We start from the raw sequence: 25,338 nt of genomic DNA, 5'->3' as shown, positions 1-25,338 counted from the left end.
TTTCTCCTTTATTTAACCAGGTAGGCTAGTTGAGAACAAGTTCTCATTTGCAACTGTGACCTGGCCAAGATAAAGCATAGCAGTGTGAACAGACAACAACACAGAGTTACACATGGAGTAAACAATAAACAAGTCAATAACATGGTAGAAAAAAAGAGAATCTATATACAATGTGTGCAAAAGGCATGAGGTAGGCAATAAATCGAATAATTACAATTTAGCAGATTAACACTGGAGTGATAAATCATCAGATGATCATGTGCAAGAAGAGATACTGGTGTGCAAAAGAGCAGAAAAGTAAATAAATAAAAGCAGTATGGGGGGTGAGGTAGGTAAATTGGGTGGGTAGTTTACAGATGGACTATGTACAGCTGCAGCGATCGGTTAGCTGCTCGGATAGCAGATTTTTAAAGTTGTTGAGGGAGATAAAAGTCTCCAACTTCAGGGATTTTTGCAATTCGTTCCAGTCGCAGGCAGCAGAGAACTGGAAGGAAAGGCGTCCAAATTAGGTTTTGGCTTTAGGGATGATCAGTGAGATACACCTGCTGGAGCGCGTGCTACGGGTGGGTGTAGCCATCGTGACCAGTGAACTGAGATAAGGCGACACTTTACCTAGCATAGCCTTGTAGATGACCTGGAGCCAGTGGGTCTGACGACGAACATGTAGCGAGGGCCAGCCGACTAGGGCATACAGGTCGCAGTGGTGGGTCGTATAAGGTGCTTTAGTAACAAAACGGATGGCACTGTGATAAACTGCATCCAGTTTGCTGAGTAGAGTATTGGAAGCTATTTTGTAGATGACATCGCCGAAGTCGAGGATCGGTAGGATAGTCAGTTTTACTAGGGTAAGTTTGGCGGCGTGAGTGAAGGAGGCTTTGTTGCGGAATAGAAAGCCGACTCTAGATTTGATTTTGGATTGGAGATGTTTGATATGAGTCTGGAAGGAGAGTTTGCAGTCTAGCCAGACACCTAGGTACTTATAGATGTCCACATATTCTAGGTCGGAACCGTCCAGGGTGGTGATGCTAGTCGGGCGTGCGGGTGCAGGCAGCGAACGGTTGAAAAGCATGCATTTGGTTTTACTAGCGTTTAAGAGCAGTTGGAGGCCACGGAAGGAGTGTTGTATGGCATTGAAGCTCGTTTGGAGGTTAGATAGCACAGTGTCCAAGGAAGGGCCGGAAGTATACAGAATGGTGTCGTCTGCGTAGAGGTGGATCAGGGAATCGCCCGCAGCAAGAGCAACATCATTGATGTATACAGAGAAAAGAGTCGGCCCGAGAATTGAACCCTGTGGTACCCCCATAGAGACTGCCAGAGGACTGGACAACATGCCCTCCGATTTGACACACTGAACTCTGTCTGCAAAGTAGTTGGTGAACCAGGCAAGGCAGTCATTAGAAAAACCGAGGCTATTGAGTCTGCCGATAAGAATATGGTGATTGACAGAGTCGAAAGCCTTGGCCAGGTCGATGAAGACGGCTGCACAGTACTGTCTTTTATCGATAGCGGTTATGATATCGTTTAGTACCTTGAGCGTGGCTGAGGTGCGCCCGTGACCGGCTCGGAAACCGGATTGCACAGCGGAGAAGGTACGGTGGGATTCGAGATGGTCAGTGATCTGTTTGTTGACTTGGCTTTCGAAGACCTTAGATAGGCAGGGCAGGATGGATATAGGTCTGTAACAGTTTGGGTCCAGGGTGTCTCCCCCTTTGAAGAGGGGGATGACCGCGGCAGCTTTCCAATCCTTGGGGATCTCAGATGATACGAAGGAGAGGTTGAACAGGCTGGTAATAGGGGGTGCGACAATGGCGGCGGACAGTTTCAGAAATAGGGGGTCCAGATTGTCAAGCCCAGCTGATCTGTATGGGTCCAGGTTTTCCAGCTCTTTCAGAACATCTGCTATCTGGATATGGGTAAAGGAGAAGCTGGGGAGGCTTGGGCGAGTAGCAGCGGGGGGGGCGGGGCTGTTGGCCAAGGTTGGAGTCTCCAGCAGGAAGGCATGGCCAGCCATTGAGAAATGTTTGATGAAGTTTTCGATTATCACGGACTTATCAGTGGTGACCGTGTTACCTAGCCTCAGTGCAGTGGGCAGCTGGGAGGAGGTGTTCTTGTTTTCCATGGACTTTACAGTATCCCAGAACTTTTTGGAGTTAGAGCTACAGGATGCAAATTTCTGCTTGAAAAAGCTGGCCTTTGCTTTCCTGACTGACTGCGTGTATTGGTTCCTGACTTCCCTGAACAGTTGCATATCGCGGGGGCTCTTCGATGCTATTGCAGTTCGCCACAGGATGTTTTTGTGCTGGTCGAGGGCAGTCAGGTCTGGAGTGAACCAAGGGCTATATCTGTTCTTAGTTCTGCATTTTTTGAACGGAGCATGCTTGTCTAATATGGTGAGGAAGTAACTTTTAAAGAATGACCAGGCATCCTCAACTGACGGGATGAGGTCAATATCCTTCCAGGGTACCCGGGCCAGGTCGATTAGAAAGGCCTGCCAGAAGTGTTTTAGGGAGCGTTTGACAGTGATAAGGGGTGGTCGTTTGACCGCGGACCCGTGGCGGATACAGGCAATGAGGCAGTGATCGCTGAGATCTTGATTGAAGACAGCAGAGGTGTATTTGGAGGGCAAGTTGGTCAGGATAATGTCTATTAGGGTGCCCATGTTTACGGATTTAGGGTTGTACCTGGTGGGTTCCTTGATGATTTGTGTGAGATTGAGGGCATCAAGCTTAGATTGTAGGACTGCCGGGGTGTTAAGCATATCCCAGTTTAGGTCACCTAACAGAACAAACTCTGAAGCTAGATGGGGAACGATCAATTCACAGATGGTGTCCAGGGCACAGCTGGGAGCTGAGGGGGGTCGGTAGCAGGCGGCAACAGTGAGAGACTTATTTCTGGAGAGATTAATTTTTAAAATTAGAAGTTCGAACTGTTTGGGCATAGACCTGGAAAGTATGACAGAACTTTGCAGGCTATCTCTGCAGTAGATTGCAACTCCTCCCCCTTTGGCAGTTCTATCTTGACGGAAAGTGTTATAGTTGGGTATGGAAATCTCAGAATTTTTGGTGGCCTTCCTAAGCCAGGATTCGGACACGGCAAGGACATCAGGGTTGGCAGAGTGTGCTAAAGCGGTGAGTAAGGCAAACTTAGGGAGGAGGCTTCTGATGTTGACATGCATGAGGCCAAGGCTTTTTCGATCACAGAAGTCAACAAATGAGGGTGACTGGGGACATGCAGGGCCTGGGTTTACCTCCACATCACCCGAGGAACAGAGGAGTAGTAGGATGAGGGTGCGGCTAAAGGCTATCAAAACTGGTCGCCTAGAGCGTTGGGGACAAGGAATAAAAGGAGCAGATTTATGGGCGTGGTAGAATAGATTCTGGGCATAATGTGCAGACCGGGGTATGGTGGGGCACGGGTACAGCGGAGGCAAGCCCAGGCACTGGGTGATGATAAGAGAGGTTGTATCTCTGGACATGCTGGTCTCAATGGGTGAGGTCACCGCATGTGTGGGGGGTGGGACAAAGGAGGTATCAGAGGTACGGAGAGTGGAACTACGGGGTCCATTGCGAACCAAAACAATGATAACTAGCCTGAACAACAGTATGCAAGGCATATTGATATTTGAGAGAGACATACAATAAGGCATAAAGTGATTGCAGGTCTTGATTGGGAGAGCTAGCTAAAACAACAGGTGAGATAACAGCAGCTAGTCAGCTAACACAGCAACAGCAGGTAAAAATGGCGACGACTAGGCAGAGAGGGTCGGATTAACTACACACAGATCCTGAGTTAAAGCACGACAGATAAAACACAAATAAACAGAATGGAGTACCGTGAATTAATGGACAGTTGTCACGCCCTGGCCTTAGTATTATTTGTTTTCTTTATTATTTTAGTTAGGTCAGGGTGTGACATGGGGTATGTGTGTGTTTGGGGGTATTTATATGGTAGAGGTGGTGTTGGTGGTAGTGTATGGGTTTGTGTTGAGTGTATGTATCTAGCTGTGTCTATGGGTGTGTAGTTTTCTAGGAAAGTCTATGGTTGCCTGAATGGGTTCTCAATTAGAGACAGCTGGTTTCGGTTGTCTCTAATTGGGAACCATATTTAAGGCTGCCATAGGCTTTAGCTGTTTGTGGGTCATTGTATATGTATATGTCGACGTAAGTAGTTTGTGTGTGCACTTGCGTTTGAAGTTTCACGATCGTTTGTTGTTTTGTTAGTTTGAATAAGTGTTTCGTGTTCATCTTCGTCGTTGTAAATAAAGAAGATGTATTCATATCATGTTGCGCCTTGGTCCTCTCATTCATGTCAACACGATCGTGACAGAATGACCCACCTATCTACGACCAAGCAACATGACCAGCGGCAACAGGAGCAACGCAAGGATTCATGGACATGGGAGGAAATTTTAGACCGGGAGGAACCAGGAGAATATAACCGCCCCAAAGTTGAGCTGGAGGCAGCGAAAGCAGAGAGGCGGCGATATGAGGAGCTAGCTCGGAGGCAGGAAAAGGATCTGGGCTACACTACGTGGGAGGAGATCGACAGGTGGGCGATCAACCCAGGGAGAGTGCCGGAGCCCGCCTGGGATTCTCTGGCGCAGTGCGAGGAGGGATACCGGCGAATGGAGGCAGCACGACGAAGCGGTAGGAAGCCTGTGGGAAAACCCCAAAAATTTCTTGGGGGGGGGCTTAAAGGGAGAGTGGCGAAGTCAGGTAGGAAACCTGCGCCTACTCCCTGTAATTACCGTGGAGAGCGAGAGTACGGGCAGACACCATGTTACGCAGTAGAGCGCACGGTGTCTCCTGTACGTGTGCATAGCCCGGTGCGGGTTATTCCACCTCCCCGCACTGGCAGGGCTAGATTGAGTATTGAGCCGGATGTCATGAAGCCGGCCCTACATATCTGGCCACCAGTGAGTCTCCTCGGGCCGGTTTACATGGCACCAGCCTTACGCATGGTGTCCCCGGTTCGCCTACATAGCCCGGTGCAGGTTATTCCACCTCCCCGCACTGGTCGGGCAACGGGGAGCGTTCAACCAGGTAAGGTTGGTCAGGCTCAATGCTCAAGGGAGCCAATACGCCTGCACGGTCCGGTATTTCCGGCGCCACCTCCCCGCCCCAGTTCAGTTCCACCACTGCCTACACCACGTAACAGGCTTCCAATGTGTCTCCAGAGCCCTGTTCCTCCTCCACGCACTCGTCCTATGGTGCGTGTCTCCAGCCCGGTACCACCAATTCCGGCACCACGCACTAAGCCTCCTGTGCGTCTCCAGAGTCCTGTGCATCCTGTTGCTGCTCTCCGCACTAGCCCTGAGATGCATGTCCCCAGTCCGGTACCACCAGTTCCGGCCCCACGCACTAGGCCTAATGTGCGTCCCCAGGGTCCAGTATGCCCTGTTCCTTCTCCCCGCACTAGCCTGAAAGTGCGTGCCTTTAGCCCGGTGCCTCCAGTTCCGGCACCACGCACCAGGCCTACAGTGCGCCTCATCCGGCCAGAGCCATCCGTCTCCCCAGCGCCGTCTGAGCCATCCGTCTCCCCAGCGCCGTCTGAGCCATGCGTCTCCCCAGCGCCGTCTGAGCCATCCGTCTCCCCAGCGCCGTCTGAGCCATCCGTCTCCCCAGCGTCGTCTGAGCCATCCGTCTGTCCAGAGCCATTAGAGCCGCCCGTCTGTCCCGAGCCGTCAGAGCCGATAGTCAGTCAGGAGCCGCTAGAGCCATTCGTCAGTCAGGATCTGCCAGAGCCGCCAACCAGACAGGATCTGCCAGAGCCGCCAACCAGACAGGATCTGCCAGAGCCGCCAACCAGACAGGATCTGCCAGAGCCGCCAACCAGACAGGATCTGCCAGATCCGTCAGCCAGCCATAAGCGTCCAGATCTGTCAGCCAGCCATGAGAAGCCGGATCCGTCAGCTAGCCATGAGCAGCCAGATCCGTCAGCCAGCCATGAGCCGTCATCCAGCCAGGATCTGCCCATTATCCTGGTGCTGCCCCTTATCCTGGTGCTGCCCCTTATCCTGGTGCTGCCCCTTATCCTGGTGCTGCCCCTTATCCTGGTGCTGCCCCTTAGTCCGGTGCTGCCCCTTAGTCCGGTGCTGCCCCTTGGTCCGGTGCTGCCCCTTAATCCAGTGGGGTTAATGTGGAGGGTGGTCATTTGGGGGAGGCTACGTAAGCGGGTAGTGACTAAGGTGGGGTGGGGACCACGACCAGTGCCGGAGCCGCCGCCGTGGAAGGACGCCCACCCAGACCCTCCCCTAGACTATGTGCTGGTGCGCCCGGAGTTCGCACCTTAAGGGGGGGGGTTATGTCACGCCCTGGCCTTAGTATTATTTGTTTTCTTTATTATTTTAGTTAGGTCAGGGTGTGACATGGGGTATGTGTGTGTTTGGGGGTATTTATATGGTAGAGGTGGTGTTGGTGGTAGTGTATGGGTTTGTGTTGAGTGTATGTATCTAGCTGTGTCTATGGGTGTGTAGTTTTCTAGGAAAGTCTATGGTTGCCTGAATGGGTTCTCAATTAGAGACAGCTGGTTTCAGTTGTCTCTAATTGGGAACCATATTTAAGGCTGCCATAGGCTTTAGCTGTTTGTGGGTCATTGTATATGTATATGTCGACGTAAGTAGTTTGTGTGTGCACTTGCGTTTGAAGTTTCACGATCGTTTGTTGTTTTGTTAGTTTGAATAAGTGTTTTGTGTTCATCTTCGTCGTTGTAAATAAAGAAGATGTATTCATATCATGTTGCGCCTTGGTCCTCTCATTCATGTCAACACGATCGTGACAACAGTCAAGCAGGCATCAGCTATGTAGCCAAGTGATCATAGTGTCCAGGGGGCAGCCGTAGATGGAGCAGGGAGGCCTCCACTAAGCTAGCACGCGGCGTTTAAAGTTAGTAGCCCGGGGGGCGGTCTGCTCAGACGGAGGGGGTCTGCTCAGACGGAGGCCGGTTGAGGGCACAGCGGATGGGGTATTCGTCTGCAGACCAGACGTGGTCGTGTCGACAGAGAATCCAAGCCGGATGGCGATGGCGAAAGAGAGGTTGTGAATTGTAGAATTGTGTTTGCTAACTGGTGCTAGCTTCGTGGCAGTGGCGCTAGCTGCGCTAGCTGCAAGCTAGCTGTGAGGATCAGAAGTAGTGGCTCAGGGATTACGGCAGGAATCCGGCGTTGTTGTCGAGAGACAGTCCGATGCTGGTAAATTGGTGAGTAATATCCAGGCTAATAACAGGGCTGGTGTCTGTGCAGAAGGTAAAAGCTGCTAGCCGCGGTAAAAAAATGGCTAAATTAGCTTGTAGCTGATTAGCTGGTTAGCTACTGGGGGTTCTTGAAAGTGTTCCAAAGTTTTAAAAAATAATAGCAATTCCGTATCACATTGGGTGAGGTAGGTTACCGGAAGGTATAATCGAATTAAAAATCGAAAAGATATAGAAAAAAAATGTTAAAATATATACAAGAAATACGAAAAAATACAAACGTACACGAGAGGACTAAAGAAACACGTCTACACTGCTACGCCATCTTGGAAAATTAATGTTAATTGTATATAGTTTACTTTAGTTAATAAATATATTTTTGTTATTACTCGATCTCTGTGTTGTCTCCCTTTTTGTTAAGGGCTACGAGCTGGTTCGTGACAAAGTTATGATGGACTGTCATTTCTCTTTGCTTATTTGAGCTGTTCTTGCCATAATATGGACTTTTACCAAATAGGGCTATCTTCTGTATACCACCCCTACCTTGTCACAACACAGTTACTGATTGGCTCAAATGCATTAAGAAGGAAAAAAATTCCACAAACTTTTAACAAGGCACACCTGTTAATTGAAATGCATTCCAGGTGACTACCTCATGAAGCTGGTTGAGAGAATGCCAAGAGTGTGCAAAGCTGTCATCAAGGCAAAGGGTGGCTACTTTGAAGAATATAAAATATAAAATGTATTTTGATTTGTTTAACACTTTTTTGGTTACTACAGGATTCCAGATGTGTTATTTCATAGTTTTGATGTCTTCACTATTATTCTACAATGTAGAAAATATAAAAAATTAAGAAACCCTTGAATGAGTGTCCAAACTTTTGACTGGTACTGTATGGGAAAAGATTTTAGTGTCTTTTTCACCTCAACCGAAGTAGACTCTGGCTTTAGGACCACTTTAAAATATTTTATGAACTGAGAACTATAGACAGTTTATTTGAGAGCGCCACAGGGTTTTTCTGCTTAAGCTAAGTTCTTAGTGTCCAATACAATATCAAAATCAGCTTGTAATTGCAGAGACATTGTATTGTTGTTTCATTGTTGAAATGATACTGTAATGTAGTCAAGGCGAGACAGTGACCCATTTCCTGGTTTATATCTTTGAGACAGAGGCTCTGCCTCCGCTGAGTGTCAATCAGCTAGTCACGTGTCTCATGATGACATCATTCTGTTTACAGGTCTCTTTGGTCAGCCTTGTGGCCAACGCCCTGGGCTACGCTGAGCTGAGTGCCATCAAGTCCCTGAGGACGCTGCGAGCGCTGAGGCCCCTGAGAGCGCTGTCCCGCTTCGAGGGCATGAGGGTAAGAGTCACCAGACCTGGGGCCTCATTTATAACCATTGTGTAAATGTATCACTAAATATCTGTGTGCGCCATTTCTGAAAAGACTGCACTCACACAAAAATATTGAGATTTAGAAACATACATACGCAAGTTTCTTGTTATAAATCAGACCTGTCGTGAAACTGTGAACGTGTGAACAAGCATAACTCCGCCTGAAAAAATGCCCATATATCACCTTTTATGGTGAATTTTTTTGTGTGTATTTGTTATATACATTGGAAGTATTGGAATTTGTCCAAGACAGTATCTAACAAAATAGCAATGCATGGAAACCTTGATCAAATGTTTTTGGAGGGGTTGGCAGAATATTTTGCTGTATCTCAAATCAAATCAAATTTTATTTGTCACATGCGTCGAATTCAACTTGTGTAGACCTTAATGCTTACATTCTAGACTTTAACCAACAATGCAGTTTTAAAAATACATAAATAAAACATTTATAATTAAAGAGCAGCAGTAAAATAACAGTAGTGAGGCTATATACTGTCCTGATATCTAGATGCTCTTTTCGGTCATAAGAGACAGTGGCAGAAACATTATGTACAAAATAAGTTACAAATAACACAGAAAAAACACACACAATAGCACAATTGGTTAGGAGCCCGTAAAACAGCAGCCATCTCCTCCGGCGCCATTCTATCTAAACTTGTTATCAAGGCACAAGGTGAGACCCAAATGCAGAAACAGGAGTCAGATGGTTGGAGTCTTACAATGTTTATTAATCCAAAGGGGTTAGGCAAGAGAATGGTCGTGGACAGGCAAAACGGTCAAAACCAGATCAGAGTCCAGGAGGTACAGAGTGACAGACAGGCTCGTGGTCAAGGCAGGCAGAATGGTCAGGCAGGCGGGTACAGAATCCAGAAACAGGCAAGGGTCAAAACCGGGAGGACTCGAAAAAGGAGAATGCAAAAAGCAGGAGAATGGGAAAACTGCTGGTTGACTTGGAAACATACAAAACGAACTGGCACAGAGAGACAGGAAACACAGGGATAAATACACTGGGAAAAATAAGCGACACCTGGAGGGGGTGTAGACAATCACAAGGGCAGGTAAAACAGATTAGGGCGTGATACTTGTCTGAAAAACAAAAACATTGCACATTGTTGTGTACTTGCAAACAGATAGTTTGAATTCAATAATGTTTGGCATTTACTTTTTCCCAAACCTAAATAGGCTATGCCGGCGAATTCTGAAACATTGTTTACTCTGAAAAAAATGAAAACTACAGTAGGCCTACTTACGGTGGTAGCTACACACTTCAATACAAAAGATCAACTGTCTTATCACCTGTAAAATTCTACTGTATGTAATAAACCGCTCTCCCTTTCAGATGCAAAAACTTGAAATTATAGTAGTCTATCTACTAGGCATATTCCTGCACAAAGGTACTACTAGGCTACTTTTGCCTTCTTGCGGTGCGTACACATGGTTTAAAGTTTACGGGAAGATAAGCACATTCTCACCTCAAGTTCAGTTTTAATAAATTCCAACTTTTGACTGAAAACTGGTGCACGCATGTTTTGGGGCATATTTTGTGCGTACTCAATGTTTATAAAATGAGGCCCCAGAGCCCTCACTGTAAAAAAAATCACCAACAAATCTAGTCGTTTCAAATAAATATTATCAAGTAACTGGTTCCAAAGCATTTTTTTTTTATTTAGTAAACTTTTCGGTCAAAGTGTTACCTGAACTTAACAGTTTTAGTTTGCCCAAACGTAGCTCCAACGTGATAAAAACGTAGGCAAACATTCAGTCAACTTAAAATGATGTGTTTGCTCAATTTGTCTCATATCTTCATTCAACTAGAAATTATTATTTTTGGCATTTTAACAAAAAAATGGCTGTGGAACTATTTACACATGCAATGCTTTGAACAAACTTACATTGCACCTGTTCATTTACACAGTGGTTAGTACTTAACATGTCCTCACCTGGGATTTGAACTCACAATCCCTTGGTTCATGACATTGCAATCATCCTGCTACGCCACCATGACTTTGTCAATTAGTAGTTAATTTGACTATTCTCATCATCATTGATTTGATTTACTTATTTAAGCAATTTTAGTTTTTTCCATATACTTGTCTAACGTTGGTGGAGCATATTACTCTGTTTTAATGTTACTCCTTAATCACTATGATAAATGTAATAGTTTTTCTTGAGTGTACTTTTAACAGAGCTGAGATTTACTTTGAAGTGCAAAGAATAACAATACGGGTTAAATCAGTTACTGACACAGACATGGTGGAATAGCAGGAGGATTTGCATGCTGTGACTCAAGAGGTTGTGTGTTCAAATCCCAGGTGAGGGCATGTTGAACACGAATTACTGTATAAATGAACATACACAATGTGATAATGTGTGACAAGTATGTAATTCGGAAACATTGTATGTTATAATAATAAGAAACATTTGTGAAGCGCTTTTCATCATAAACTCAGCGAAAACAGAAACGTCCCTTTCTCAGGACCCTGTCTTTCAAAGATAATTCGTAAAAATCCAAATAACTTCACAGATCTTCATTGTAAAGGGTTTAAACACTGTTTCCCATGCTTGTTCAATGAACCATGAACATGCAACTGTGGAACGGTCGTTAAGACACTAACAGCTTACAGACGGTAGGCAATTAAGATCACAGTTATGCAAACTTAGGACACTAAAAAAGCCTTTCTACTGACTCTGAAAAACACTAAACGAAAGATGCCCAGTGTCCCTGCTCATCTGCGTGAACGTGCCTTAGGCATGCTGTAAGGAGGCATGATGACTGCAGATGTGGACAGGGCAATACATTGCAATATCCGTACTGTGAGACGCCTAAGACAGTGCTACAGGGAGAAAGAACAGAGAGCTGATTGTCCTAACCGTGGCAGACCGCGTGTAACAACATCAGCACAAGATCGGTACATCCGATCATTACACATGCGGGATAGGTACAGGATGGCAACAACAACTGCCAGAGTTACATCAGGAACGCACAATCCCTCCACCAGTGCTCAGAATGTCCGCAATAGGCTGAGAGAGGCTGGACTGAGGGCTTGTAGGCCTTTGTAAGGCAGGTCCTCAGCAGACATCACCGGCAACAACGTCGCCTATGGGCACACACCCACCATCGCTGGACCAGACAGGACTGGCGAAAAGTGCTCTTCACTGACGAGTCATGGTTTTGTCTCACCAGAGGTGATGGTCGGATTTGCATTTATTGTCAAAGGAATGAGCGTTACACCAAGGCCTGTACTCTGGAGCGGGATCGATTTGGAGGTGGAAGGTTCATCATGGTCTGTGGCAGTGTGTCACAGCATCATCGGACTGAGCTTGTCATTGCAGGCAATCTCAATGCTGTGCGTTACAGGGAAGATATCCTCCTCCCTCATGTGGTACCCTTCCTGCAGGCTCATCCTGACATGACTCTCCAGCATGACAATGCCACCAGCCATACTGTTCGTGCTGTGCGGGATTTCCTACAAGACAGGAATGTCAGTGTTCTGGCATGGCCAGTGAAGAGCCCGGATCTCAATTCCTTTGATCACATCTGTGACCTGTTGGATCGGAGGGTGAGGGGTAGGGCCATTTCTCCCAGAAAAGTCTTGCTGGTGCCTTGGTGAAAGAGTGGGGTAACATCTCACAGCAAGAACTGGCAAATCTCGTGCAGTCCATGATGCACTGCAGTACTTAATGCAGCTGGTGGTCACACTAGATGCTGACTGTTACTTTTGATTTTGATCCCCCCTTTGTTCAGGGACACAGTATTCAATTTCTGTTAGTCACATGTCTGTGGAACCTGGGCAGTTTATGTCTCAGTTGTTGAATCTTGTTATATTCACACAAACATTTACACATGTTAAGTTTGCTGAAAATAAACACAGTTGACAGTGAGAGGACGTTTATTTTTGCTGAGTTTACAAGAATTATCTCAAAGTCCATAGAATAAAAGTTAAAAAATAAAAAATAAAAAAAGCAATTATACAGTACCAGTCAAAAGTTTGGACACACCTACTAATTCTAGAGTTTTTCTTTATTTTGACTATTTTCTACATTGTAGAATAATAGCAGGTAGTAACCAAAAAAGTGTTAAACAATATATTTGAGTTTCTTCAAAGTAGCCTCCCTTTGCCTTGATGACAGCTTTGCATTCACTATTGTCACCTGGGATGCGTTTCAATTAACAGGTGTGCCTTGTTAAAAGTTAATTGGTGGAATGTATTTAGTTCTTAATGCGTTTGAGCAAATCAGTTGTGTTGTGACAAGGTAGGGGTGGTATACAGAAGATAGCCCTATTTGGTAAAAGACCAAGTCTTTTATGGCAAGAACAGCTCAAATAAGCAAAGAGAAACAACAGTCCATCATTACTTGAAGACATGAAGGTCAGTCAATCTGGAACATTTCAAGAAGTGCAGTCACAAAAACCATCAAGCACTATGATGAAACTGGCTCTCATGAGGACCGCCAGAGTTACCTCTGATGATGAGGATAAGTTTGTTACAATTAACTGCACCTCAGATTGCAGCCCAAATAGATGCTTCCCAGAGTTCAAGTAACAGACACATTTCAACATCAACTGTTCAGAGGAGACTGTGTGAATCAGGCCTTCATGGTTGAATTGCTGCAAAGAAACCACTACTACAGTAAAGGACACCAATAAGAAGAAGAGACTTGTTTGAGCCAAGAAAAACGAGCAATGAACATTAGACCGAGTCCAAATTTGAGATTTTTGGTTCCAACAGCTGTGTCTTTGTGAGATGCAGAGTAGGTGAACGGATGATCTACACATGTGTGGTTCCCACCGTGAAGCATGGAGGATGAGGTGTGATGGTGTGGCGGTGCTTTGCAGGTGACATTGTCAGTGATTTATTTAGAATCCAAGGCACACTTAATCAGCACGGCTACCACAGCATTCTGCAGCGATACGCCATCCCATCTGGTTTGCGCTTAGTGGGACTATAATTTGTTTTTCAACATGACACCTCCAGGCTGTCACCTCTATTTGACCAAGGAGAGTGATTGATTGCTGCATCAGATGACCTGGCCTCCACAATCACCTGACCTCAACCCAATTGAGATGGTTTGGGATGAGTTGGCTCTCAGAGTGAAGGAAAAGCAGCCAACAAGTGCTCAGCATATGTGGGAACTCCTTCAAGACTGTTGGAAAAGCATTCCTCATGAAGCTGGTTGAGAGAATGCCAAGAGTATGCAAAGCTGTCATCAAGGCAAAGGGTGGCTACTTTGAAGACTATAAAATATATTTGGATTTGTTTAACACTTTTTTGGTTACTACATGATTCCATATGTATTATTTCATAGTGTTGATGTGTTCACTATTATTCTACAATGTAGAAAATAGTAAAAGTAAAGAAAAACCCTTGAATGAGTAGGTGTGTCCAAACTTTTGAATGGTACTGTATATAACCATATCATAAAAGCAACAATCAAAGTCTAGGAGGAAGGGTAGGCCAGCCGATAAAGATTAGTCTTGAGGCCTGCTTCAAAAGCCTCAACAGTCTGAACAGCCCTGAGATTTTCAGAAAGTTCCAAAGGCGTGGTATGTGGGTGGAAAAGGCATGAGCCTCCGTTGTTCCTAGCCGGGTCCTGGGTGCATGAAGCAGTTTAGCGTGGCTTGAACGTAGGGTGCATGGAGGTTCATAGGGGAGAGTAGATCTGACAGGTAGGCAGGTCCGATGCCATTTAGGGCTTTATAGACCAGGAGGATAATTTTAAAGTCAATTCTTTGAGGGACAGATAGCCAATGGAGGTCAGCAAGTATGGAGTGCCATAATCTTTGCTGCACTGTTTTGAATGAGTTGTAATTTATCAATCGAGTTTGCAGGCAGGCCCCCAAGTACTGAATTCCCATAATCAGTGCTGGAGAAACTAATTTATGGATAAGCTTTTCTGCTTCAGAAGTGGTGAGAGAGGGTCTTAGGTGGGAGATGTTCGAAAGAATGATGTTTTACAGACGTGACTAATGTTTGCATTGAAGGAGAGCGCAGGGTCAAATTTCACTCCCAGGTTGGTGATGACAGACACTGTGCTTTCTGAAGATCTGTGTGTGTGTGTGTGTGTGTGTGTGTGTGTGTGTGTGTGTGTGTGTGTGTGTGTGTGTGTGTGTGTGTGTGTGTGTGTGTGTGTGTGTGTGTGTGTGTGTGTGTGTGTGTGTGTGTGTGTGTGTGTGTGTGTGTGTGTGTGTGTGTGTGTGTGACTAGTCCCACAGCCTTTTTTGTGGTAAAATAATAATTTCTGGTTGAATTAACATATGACACAAATTGATCAAACACGTTTTCTCATGTTGGAGCTAAGTTTGGGCCAACTAAAAATGTTAAATTCAGGTAATACTTTGACCAAAAAGTTTAGTGAACAAAAAAAAGGCTGTAAAACTAGCTACATAATAATAATTAGTTGAAACAACTAGAATATTTTTACAGTGCTGTTGCCTCATAGTGCATATCATCACAGCCAGAGCCACATATTTAGAGAGTAACACCATCTTTTAGAATTTAGATTTGTTTTCTAATTCTACACATTCAGTTACATAGCATTGTTTAAATATTCCCCATGAAACATGAATGGGTAACTAACAGGTTTTGGCTAGATGGGATACAGCTCTTGTCAGAATTGACTTTTTGTAGCGTTGGCCCGCATTGGCACAATTCTCTAAGTACTCTACATGGCTCTAATGACAGCCTCTTATCAACGTGACATCAGCTCCCTGCAAGGATACAGAGCTCTGCAGTCAAACTAAGGCCCACAGCAACCCAATAGCTGAACAGAAATATAAACACAACATGGAAAAATGTCAAAGATTTTACAGAGTTACAGTTTATATAAGGAATCAGTCTATTGAAATACATTTATGCGGCCCTAATCTATGGATTTCACATGACTGTAAATACAGATATGCCTCTGTTGGTCACAGATAACTTTTTTTTTAAAGGTAGGGACGTGGATCAGAAAACCAGTCAGTATCTGGTGTGACCACCATTTTCCTCATGCAGCACGACACATCTCCTTCGCATAGTATTGATCAGGCTGTTGATTGTGGCTTTGGAATGTTCTCCCACTCCTCTTTAACGGCTGTGCAAAGTTGCTGGATATTGGCGGGAACTGGAACACGCCGTTGTACACGTCGATCCAGAGCATCCCAAACATGCTCAATGGGTGACATGTCTGGTGAGTATGCAGGCCACGGAAGAACTGGGATATTTTCAGCTTCCAGGAATTGTGTACAGATCCTTGCGACATGGGGCTGTGCATTATCATACTGAAACATGAGGTGATGGAGGCAAATAAATGGCACGACAATGGGCTTCAGGACCTTGTCAAGGTATCTTTGTGCATTCAAATTGTCATCGATCAAATGCAATTGTGTTTGTTGTCCGTTGCTTATGCCTGAACATACCATAACCCCACCGCCACCAACGGGCACTCTGTTCACAATGTCAGCAAACTGCTCTCCCACATAACACCATACACGCTGTCTGCCATCTGTGAAGAGTACACTTCTACAATTTGCAAGTGGCCATCGAAGGTGAGCATCTGCCCACTGAAGTCGGTTACAATGTCGAACTACAGTCAGGTTAGGACCCTGGTGAGGACGACGAGCAGGCAGATGAGGTTCCCTGAGACGGTTTCTGACAGTTTGTGCAGAAATTCTCCAGTTGTGCAAACCCACAGTCTTTTATCAGCTGTCCGGGTGGCTGGTCTCAGACAATCCAGCAGGTGAAGAAGCATTTCTGGAATCTTTTATTTCAGTTCATGAAACATGGGACCAACACTTTACATGTTGCATTTATATTTTTGTTCAGTGTATATTTAGAGATACCTCTCCTCTTCTATTCCTCCTTTTCCACCTACATGTGTTTTCAGGATGTTATAACACAAGAGTGTCCATCAGTCCCACCGGCAGGTCACATGCACTCCTCAGAGGATGTCAGCGTAACTGGAAACGAATCAATAAGACATGTGGAAATGGCATCAACTGGACTTCAGTTAATTAAACTACTTGAAAACATTCTTAAGTCTTGGAGGCTACTGCACTTAACCATCATAAACTTGTACAGTACTCTCACAGCAACATACTCTAGCCAGGGTTTTGGATGTCATATGTGCGGGAAGGGTGTCGACTGGTATAACCAACGTAGTTCTTATCGATCAAATGCCAGTGCTGTGACGACGGTCTCTCCTCACGTGGTTGTCACTGAATTATCCCATCTGCATGACTGACTTCTCATTGCTTCACTGGCTCTCTATTTATGCACTTTGAAATTGTACTGTGTTTGGATGTTGCTTGCTGCTGGGTACTGCCTTTAACATGAACAATTTCTTCATTTTTGTGTTTGTGCTTTTCATTTACAGTAAACAAATTATGTGACTTCATCCTGCCTCAACAAGGTTTTTTCTGTTTCGTTTTTTCACACTGTAGCCTAATTGAAAATCACTATAACAAGTAAACATACCATCACAGTCTCTCCTTTACAAATACATTTCCCCCTTGTCCTTTCCTTTCCTTTTTTCCTTGTTGTTGTCATGGTCTTTGATTAGCTGTGGTGTTAGTGATACTTGTGTTGAGCTTTACACTGGCATTTAAAAACTTTACTCTTGTGTTTTCCTATTTTCACCATCACCAATCAAAGTCAACATGTAGCCTACAGTACAAATGTAGGATCTTAATTTGAGCCGGTTTGCTACGGCAGTAAAATAATCATGCATCAACTTGAAATGGGAATTATTATTCTGATTAAAATGAATGGACATTTTTGTAGGGATGGATACATTTTTCATAAGGGAAAATCAGGTCTGAAATTTCAAAATGGAAATTACAAACTTCAATAGCCTTTTTAAACCTTAAATACTCCACAAGTTTTGGACGGTTATACTGCAAAGTTATCCTGCAACAGGGTGATTAAGATCCTACATTTGTGTATATTGTCAGTGCTGAAAATTATAATTATCCAATGCAATATTGTCTATGGTTCTATATCTGAGACTGTCTGTGTGAATCCTTGCAGGTGGTCATCAACGCTCTGCTTGGAGCCATCCCCTCCATCTTCAATGTGCTGCTGGTGTGCCTCATCTTCTGGCTCATCTTCAGCATCATGGGTGTCAACCTGTTTGCAGGGAAATACTACCATTGTATCAACATGACCACGAGGGAGCGCTTCAAAGTCAGAGACGTGGCTAACAAGACAGAATGTTTGGCTTTGAAAGGTACCCACTGGAAGAATGTGAAGATCAACTTTGATAACGTGGGAGCAGGCTATCTGGCACTGTTACAAGTGGTGAGCGGCTCTCTCCATTCACCTTTCACCAGAAATATTTTATTGACATTTTCTAAAGAGAAAGGACCCATGTCAAAGGTTTTGTAGCAATTTTGTGTGGGCAGGAAAATTGTGCGAGGGCAATGTCCTTCTGAACTAGTGTCTTAACTATTAGGTAGTAAAATGTTCCTTAATTTCTCTCTAAGGCTACATTCAAAGGCTGGATGGACATCATGTATGCAGCTGTGGACTCTCGCAATGTAAGTATTTTCAGTAATTCCTTTCACAAGGTATTTTAGACTAATGGTTGATTGTGTTTGCACATTGTCTATTTATATATGATAATATTTTGGTTTTATGATGTTCACGTATGGTAATACTACGCTATTCTATTACAGTTGGATGATCAACCCGACTACGAAGTGAATCTGTACATGTATCTGTACTTTGTGGTATTCATCATATTTGGATCCTTCTTCACACTCAACCTCTTCATTGGTGTCATTATAGACAACTTCAATCAGCAAAAGAAAAAGATAAGTATTTTTTAAAGTTGTAGTAATCATGCAATGATACATGCATCCATTTTCTCTGATTTAACGTAATGAGGATTTTTCCCTCCAATTATGGGCAACTAAATGTGTGTAAGAGCTGCAGGAATTTAACTAGGCTTGTCTTGCCTCTTTACTTTGGAGGTCAAGACATCTTCATGACAGAGGAACAGAAGAAATACTACAATGCTATGAAGAAGCTTGGCTCAAAGAAACCCCAAAAGCCTATCCCTAGGCCAGTGGTAAGGTCATACTGTACCACTATGTTTCTCATCAAAGACATTCCTCAATTCTTGAACCTCTATTTCTACCTCCTGGTGTCTCAAAATGCTTCTTTCTTATGTTTCCTCCAGAACAAGTTTCAAGGATTTGTTTTTGATTTCATCACAAAGCAAGCCTTCGACATTGTCATCATGATTCTCATATGCCTTAATATGGTCACCATGATGGTGGAGACGGATGACCAGACAGACGACATTCGTAAAATTCTCTACAATATCAACCTGGTGTTTATTGTCATGTTCACCGGAGAGTGTATTCTGAAGATGATCTCACTCCGACAATACTACTTTACCATTGGTTGGAATGTATTTGACTTTATCGTTGTTATCCTGTCGATAATTGGTAAGATTTTTCACCTATTGTTCATAATTGTAATACTGTAAAGTGATATTATGCTTTGGAGATTATTATGTGTAATTATTTTCTGTCCTTTCAGGTATGTTTCTCTCAGAACTGATAGAGAAGTACTTGGTTTCACCAACCTTATTCCGAGTCATTCGACTGGCCCGAATTGGCCGTATCCTTCGCCTCATCAAGAGTGCCAAGGGAATCCGTACACTCTTGTTTGCGTTGATGATGTCACTTCCTGCATTGTTCAACATTGGTCTTCTGCTCTTCTTAGTGATGTTTATCTATGCAATCTTTGGCATGTCAAACTTTGCATACGTCAAGAAGGAGTCTGGGATTGACGACATGTTCAACTTTGAGACGTTCGGCAACAGCATGATCTGCCTGTTCCAGATCACCACGTCAGGGGGCTGGGACGGCCTGCTGGCCCCTATCCTCAACAAGGGAGAGCCAGACTGCAACAGCCAGAAAGAGCACCCAGGAAGCACGTACAAGGGGGGAGACTGTGGAAACCCCCCTGTGGCCATTATCTTCTTTGTGAGCTACATAATCATATGTTTCCTTGTTGTGGTCAACATGTACATTGCTGTCATCTTAGAGAACTTCAGTGTGGCCACTGAGGAGAGCGCTGAGCCCCTGAGCGAGGATGACTTTGAGATGTTCTACGAGGTCTGGGAGAAGTTTGATGCGCGGGCCACCCAGTTCATGGAGTATGACAAGCTGTCAGACTTTGCTGATGCGCTAGACCCCCCGCTACGCATCTCTAAGCCCAACAAGATCCAGTTGATCTCAATGGATTTACCCATGGTGAATGGGGAGCGCATCCACTGCCTGGACATCCTGTTTGCCTTCACCAAACGTGTCCTGGGCGAGGGCGAAGGCTTGGACATCCTCCGGGGTCAAATGGAGGAGCGCTTTATGGCCTCCAACCCCTCCAAGGTGTCCTACGAACCAATCACCACCACACTGCGCCGCAAGCTAGAGGACATGTCTGCCCTGGTCATCCAGAGAGCTTTCAGACGATATCTTCTCATGCGTATTGTTAAGCGGGCCTCTGCCATGTATAAGGAGAAGATACAAAGTGGAGGCACGCTCCTTGATAAAGAGGTTCTCGTCATAGACACATTTAACGAGATCTCTACTTCAGACAGAACTGACATGACACCCTCCACAGCTTCTCCCCCATCATATGACAGTGTCACAAAACCTGATAAAAACAAATATAAAAAAGACAAGAGAAAGAAGGAGGTGAAGGAGAAAAAAAAGTACATGGATGTTGGGAAGATTTAGCATAGATTTCATTCTGCTACAAATTGTTTACAGCCTTTGAAGGTGACCAATGCGTCAAGTGAACCCCTTCTTTGGTGTGAATATCTATGCCAAACGGACAATGCTTAGTTGAGTCTAAATGTAAGGTTGGTGCCTAACATGAGGTAGTAACTCAACTTCTTAGGCTGTTAGGTGACCAGTTGTTTGGATGTTCCTTTCTGTGGGGACTAAAACAAATGTTTGCCAGTTTTATAGGGACAGGTAAAACATTTTGTGTGTTGTTACAATCAGAAACATTTAGATAGTAACTTCTCTTGCAGCTAGTACTTCCAGGGTTGCGTTCAGTGTCTTGCATTATAACTGCCGTATGATTTACCAACTTATTTTTTTTTTTACGGAATCTTGTTTTTAAAACTCATAGGTTGATTGTGTGACTATTTTTGTAAACATATGTTTTACTGTAAAATGAGGGGTTTCGTGCATTGCTTTAAAGGTAGTCTTGTTCACTTTAAATGTTCATACAACTTGACTAGTCAAGTGTGATCAAACACACATCCTTGTGGGGTGCATTGCCGAAAAAAGTTGGTATAAAAGAAATTGGGCCCGCACACTCATAAACCGTTTTTAAGTGAAGGTACATGGTGGAGCTTATGCATGTGCGGGCTCTGTTTCGAGCATAAGACATGACTACTCATGACAACCATTATTGCTGCAGTGCAGTTAGGGGGATTGCTGCAGTTCAATCGACATGTAGACTTGCATGAATGCTTACCCATGATTACAGTGTTGCGTTACGCACCATCACCAAAATGAGCTTGCTTTCTCCGTGATGTCTGAGAGGCTCATACTTTGATCAATCTGTAACATTATGTTACTCTCACTATTACAAATCTACAGGAAAGATTTCTCCTGAGCATACAGTCCAAATACCATTACCATCAAATGTTGTCTATAATCAGTTTCCAAATAATAACACGCTATAGAAAAACATAGTTTTCCTCCTTTCATTCATCAGAAACTACAGTACAATGCAGAATACATTCGTCTTTAGTGCTGGATCACAGAGTTGATACACATAGTATTCGTAGTCCAGCTCTTCTGTCTAGCTTGAATCTGTCTAGCTTCTTCCCAGTGGTGAATGATAAAATTTGCCAATTTCCTCTGCACGGTATAGTTGTGACCATCAGGTGTAAATCGCCTCAAATAATCTCCAAGCCTAGTCTGACAGGTGAAACACTGTATTCTGTGTGATATATGCTCACTTAAGAGGCATTCCAAAAGCATGTATCTTGTGTACTCTGCGGTTTTGGTACTGCAGCAGCATTAGTAAGTGCTATAAAACATGTAATTTACCAAATCTAAATTGCTTTGAGTTTACCTTTCCTACCCACTTCCCAAATCATTTTCCAATGTTATTGATGTATCTGTATGTACATATTCTATAATATATGAAATAAACAAATATATTTGATATATTATGTGATGTTTCATGTATAATGGAATATATGAAGTTGTTAATGTTATTTAATACATATATCTATTATATTCTGCATTCTCTGCTCTATATGGCAGACAGACCAGAGTATGAAGCATCCAGTTGAGGCTGTGGGAAGATTTTGTAGTTAGTTTACACTCAATGTCTATATAAATATTGTAATATAATCATTTTTCTTTGTACTGTACAACTGTTTTGTAAATAGTTTGCTATACAATATGGCCGCACTGTCTGCGATATAGCCACTTTAGTTATTTAAGCTTCACTACACCCTTTCATTTGGAAACGCCTCATGTGATCTAGTGAAGGGGAAGTGGACTTCTCATTTTGATTCTTGCATCTTTTACTTTGTGTCATTTATGAACTGTGGTCACAGTTTAGCTCACATGCTTTATCATAATAAATATCTAAGATGGAACATCAGGTTCAGCGAATTCTGAATATGATTGTCTCAAGGCCAGTGTGACGGCACACGTCTTCGATTGTTTCCTACATTTGTTTACATAGTTATCCAATTCCTCAGGATGTTACTTTTGCCAGCTGTTCCCTTTGTATAAAGTGTCACAAGTATCTGTAATTAAAATGTTATAAAGTATGTTATGAAGACCATATGTTGCATGTAATAAAAACATTCATAATATGTATATACTATACATGTATACACAATGAATGTTTTGATTACGTAACATTTAATAGATCACATCTTTATATGCATTATGCTTGTAGTGTATGAGTAAACTGCATGCAAGATATTGCTATAACCCATCTCATTGAAAAGCCAAAAGAATAAAGAATACATGTACCTCAGGTATGTCTGTAAAATATTAATTCATTCCATCACACGTGTTTGACTATTTATTTGCGACATTGCAATCCATACAGTACATCAACATACTCTATAAATACATTGTTATTCAAGTTTTGCATGCTTAACAAATGTTTGCAAAGAAGTGGCCAGTGAGTTAAATGGTCCTGGAGTTTTTTTCCATGTCAGCGAACACTTTTTACTGACCAGTAAAAATGTGTGTCCCCAATTCTAAGATGTTTTAATGAACTAAATGTGGATTATTAATTTAATACATAAACCACTATAAACCAATCATGTTACAATGAAGTTGCCCATGGAGTTCCAGAATTATAGCCTCACATGTCATTGAACGGAAGTCTCACATGATTTTTAAGCATTTATTTGGAGATATGTACTGTATACAGTAAATCCTGACCATTACACTGCATTTCACACCACTAAATACTTCAGAATACATTAACCGTTACTCTCTCGCGGGAATTCCACTAACGGTCCGTATGTAGCCAAACGTAGCTGCTGCTCATGTTGGTATCTGTACTGATGGTGCAAAAGTCATGACAGGGAGACATAATGGAGTGGTAACGCATGTGCAAGCTGTTGCTCCCAACGCCACTTGGGTACACTGCAGCATTCACCGAGAGGCTCTTGCTGCCAAGGGAATGTCTGACAGCTTGAAAGACGTTTGAAAATGGTTAACTTTGTTAAAGCAAGGCCCCTGAACTCTTTTCTATTTTCTGCGCTATGCAATGATATTGGCAGCGACCATGTAATGCTTTTACAACAAGGGGTAAAGTATTGACACTTTTTAAATTGAGAGACGAGCTTAAATGTTTCTTTACTGACCATAATTTTCACTTGTCTGACCGCTTGCATGATGATGAGTTTCTCACACGACTGGCCTAACTGGGTGATGTTTTTTCTCGCCTGAATTGTAACGGCTGTCTAATGCCTCCTCCTCAGATGAGGAGGAGGAGTAAGGGTCGGACCAAAACGCAGCGTTGTATGCAGACATAATGGAATATTTATTTAAACAAGACGAAACACGAAAACTCTTACACAAACTACAAAACAACAAACGACATAGGCAGACCTGAACTTGAGCACTTACATATAGACACGAAGAACGCACGAACAGGAAAGACCAGCCAAACGAACGAACAAATGAAACAGTCCCGTGTGGTGCAACAGACACAGACACAGGAACAATTACCCACAAACAAACAGTGAGAACAGCCTACCTTAATATGGTTCTCAATCAGAGGAAACGTCAAACACCTGCCTCTAATTGAGAACCACATCAGGCAACACATTTAACCCAACATAGAAACACATAACATAGACTACCCACCCAGCTCACGTCCTGACCAACTAAACAAAGAAAAACAATGGCAAATAAGGTCAGGAACGTGACATGAATGATCTGAATCTAGGATTACAGGGACTATCCGCAACTATATTCAATGTGTGGGACAAAGTTGAGGCTATGATTAAGAAATTGGAGCTCTTCTCTGCCCTCATTAACAAGGACAACACACAGGTCTTTCCATCATTGTATGATTTTTGTGTGCAAATGAACTCAAGCATACGGACAATGTCAAATGTGATGTAGAAAAGCACCTGAGTGAGTTGGGTGCGCAATTACGCAGGTGCTTTCCCGAAACGGATGACACAAACAACTGGATTCATTTTCCCTTTCCATGCCCTGCCTCCAGTCCCACTTACCGATATCTGAACAAGAGAGCCTCATCGAAATTGTAAAAATGTGAAAATGTTATTTAATCAAAAGCCACTGCCAGATTTCTGGATAGGGCTGCACTCAGAATATCCTGCCTTGGCAATTTGTGCTGTTAAGACATTGATGCCCTTTGCAACCACGTACATATCTGCGAGTGTGTTCTCAGCCCTCACTAGCCTGAAAACTAAATACAGGCACACCCTTCTCATTAACCTGTGACCTGAGTTATTCACTATTTTCGATTAACAAACAAGGTTTTATATGTAAGACGGTTAAATAAATAGCAAAATGATTGATTATATTATATTACTATTTGTGCCCTGGTCCAATGAGAGCTCTTTGTCACTTCCCACAAACCGGGTTGTGACAAAAACTCACACTCATTCTTATGTTTAATAAATGTATTGTGTGTGTGTTGCAGGCTTACAATGATGGCAAAAAAACAACATTTGAGAGTGCACTGACCATGGTGCTAGAGGGGGTACGCAGCTGGAGGTTGTATGTTTGAAGGGGCACGGGACAATAAAAAGTTTGGGAACCACTGCTTTACAGCATACTGTTTCATTTCAAATCTATTCCAAACAAAATATGAACACAACAGTATTCAGCTGCAATACATGTTCATGTTTAATGGTTTGCTGCCCTGTGAATACCTTATACCTGTGTTTGTGCAATGCAGTCTCAGATTTCATTGAACAAAATGCTGGATATGATATAATGCTGGTTGCATTATGGTCTTTTACTGTTATGGATATCAAGTAGTATGATTCACTTTATTCACATATCGTAACTCTTCCTGAACTCTATGATGTACTATTCATGAAAGGAACATTATACAGTTATTTCATACAAGATTCCATTTCTTTCATACGTTGTCTGTCTTTTTGCTCTGAGTGGTATAAACGTCTTGAATGCACTCGTGTTTCAAGATACAATAGGGAGAATTGCTTTAGGCCCATAGCAACTGCTACTTAAATCAGAGCTATATTTCAACGCCTGTGTGTTTGACACA

The 25,338-nt window shown here is 43.4% G+C and overlaps 1 protein-coding gene across 2 annotated transcripts in view; it reads left to right on the top strand.

Annotated features, from left to right (window-relative positions):
- Nucleotides 1-22,590, top strand: part of LOC129821306 (sodium channel protein type 1 subunit alpha-like) — a 62,651-nt gene extending 40,061 nt beyond the window's left edge. For both annotated transcript variants that reach the window (XM_055878818.1, XM_055878820.1), the window contains exons 21-27: nt 8,427-8,549; nt 17,590-17,859; nt 18,045-18,098; nt 18,237-18,374; nt 18,527-18,631; nt 18,743-19,013; nt 19,108-22,590. In XM_055878818.1, coding sequence (XP_055734793.1) covers nt 8,427-8,549; nt 17,590-17,859; nt 18,045-18,098; nt 18,237-18,374; nt 18,527-18,631; nt 18,743-19,013; nt 19,108-20,309 — 2,163 coding nt within the window. In that variant the 3' untranslated portion in view covers nt 20,310-22,590. The remainder of the gene's footprint in view (nt 1-8,426; nt 8,550-17,589; nt 17,860-18,044; nt 18,099-18,236; nt 18,375-18,526; nt 18,632-18,742; nt 19,014-19,107) is intronic.
- The last annotated feature ends 2,748 nt before the right edge of the window (nt 22,591-25,338 follow it).

Source organism: Salvelinus fontinalis, chromosome 23 (assembly GCF_029448725.1).
Source record: "Salvelinus fontinalis isolate EN_2023a chromosome 23, ASM2944872v1, whole genome shotgun sequence".
In the NCBI taxonomy this organism is placed as follows: domain Eukaryota; kingdom Metazoa; phylum Chordata; class Actinopteri; order Salmoniformes; family Salmonidae; genus Salvelinus; species Salvelinus fontinalis.
The sequence above is the reverse complement of the archived record's forward strand: the minus strand, read 5'-3'. Positions and strand labels throughout refer to the sequence as shown.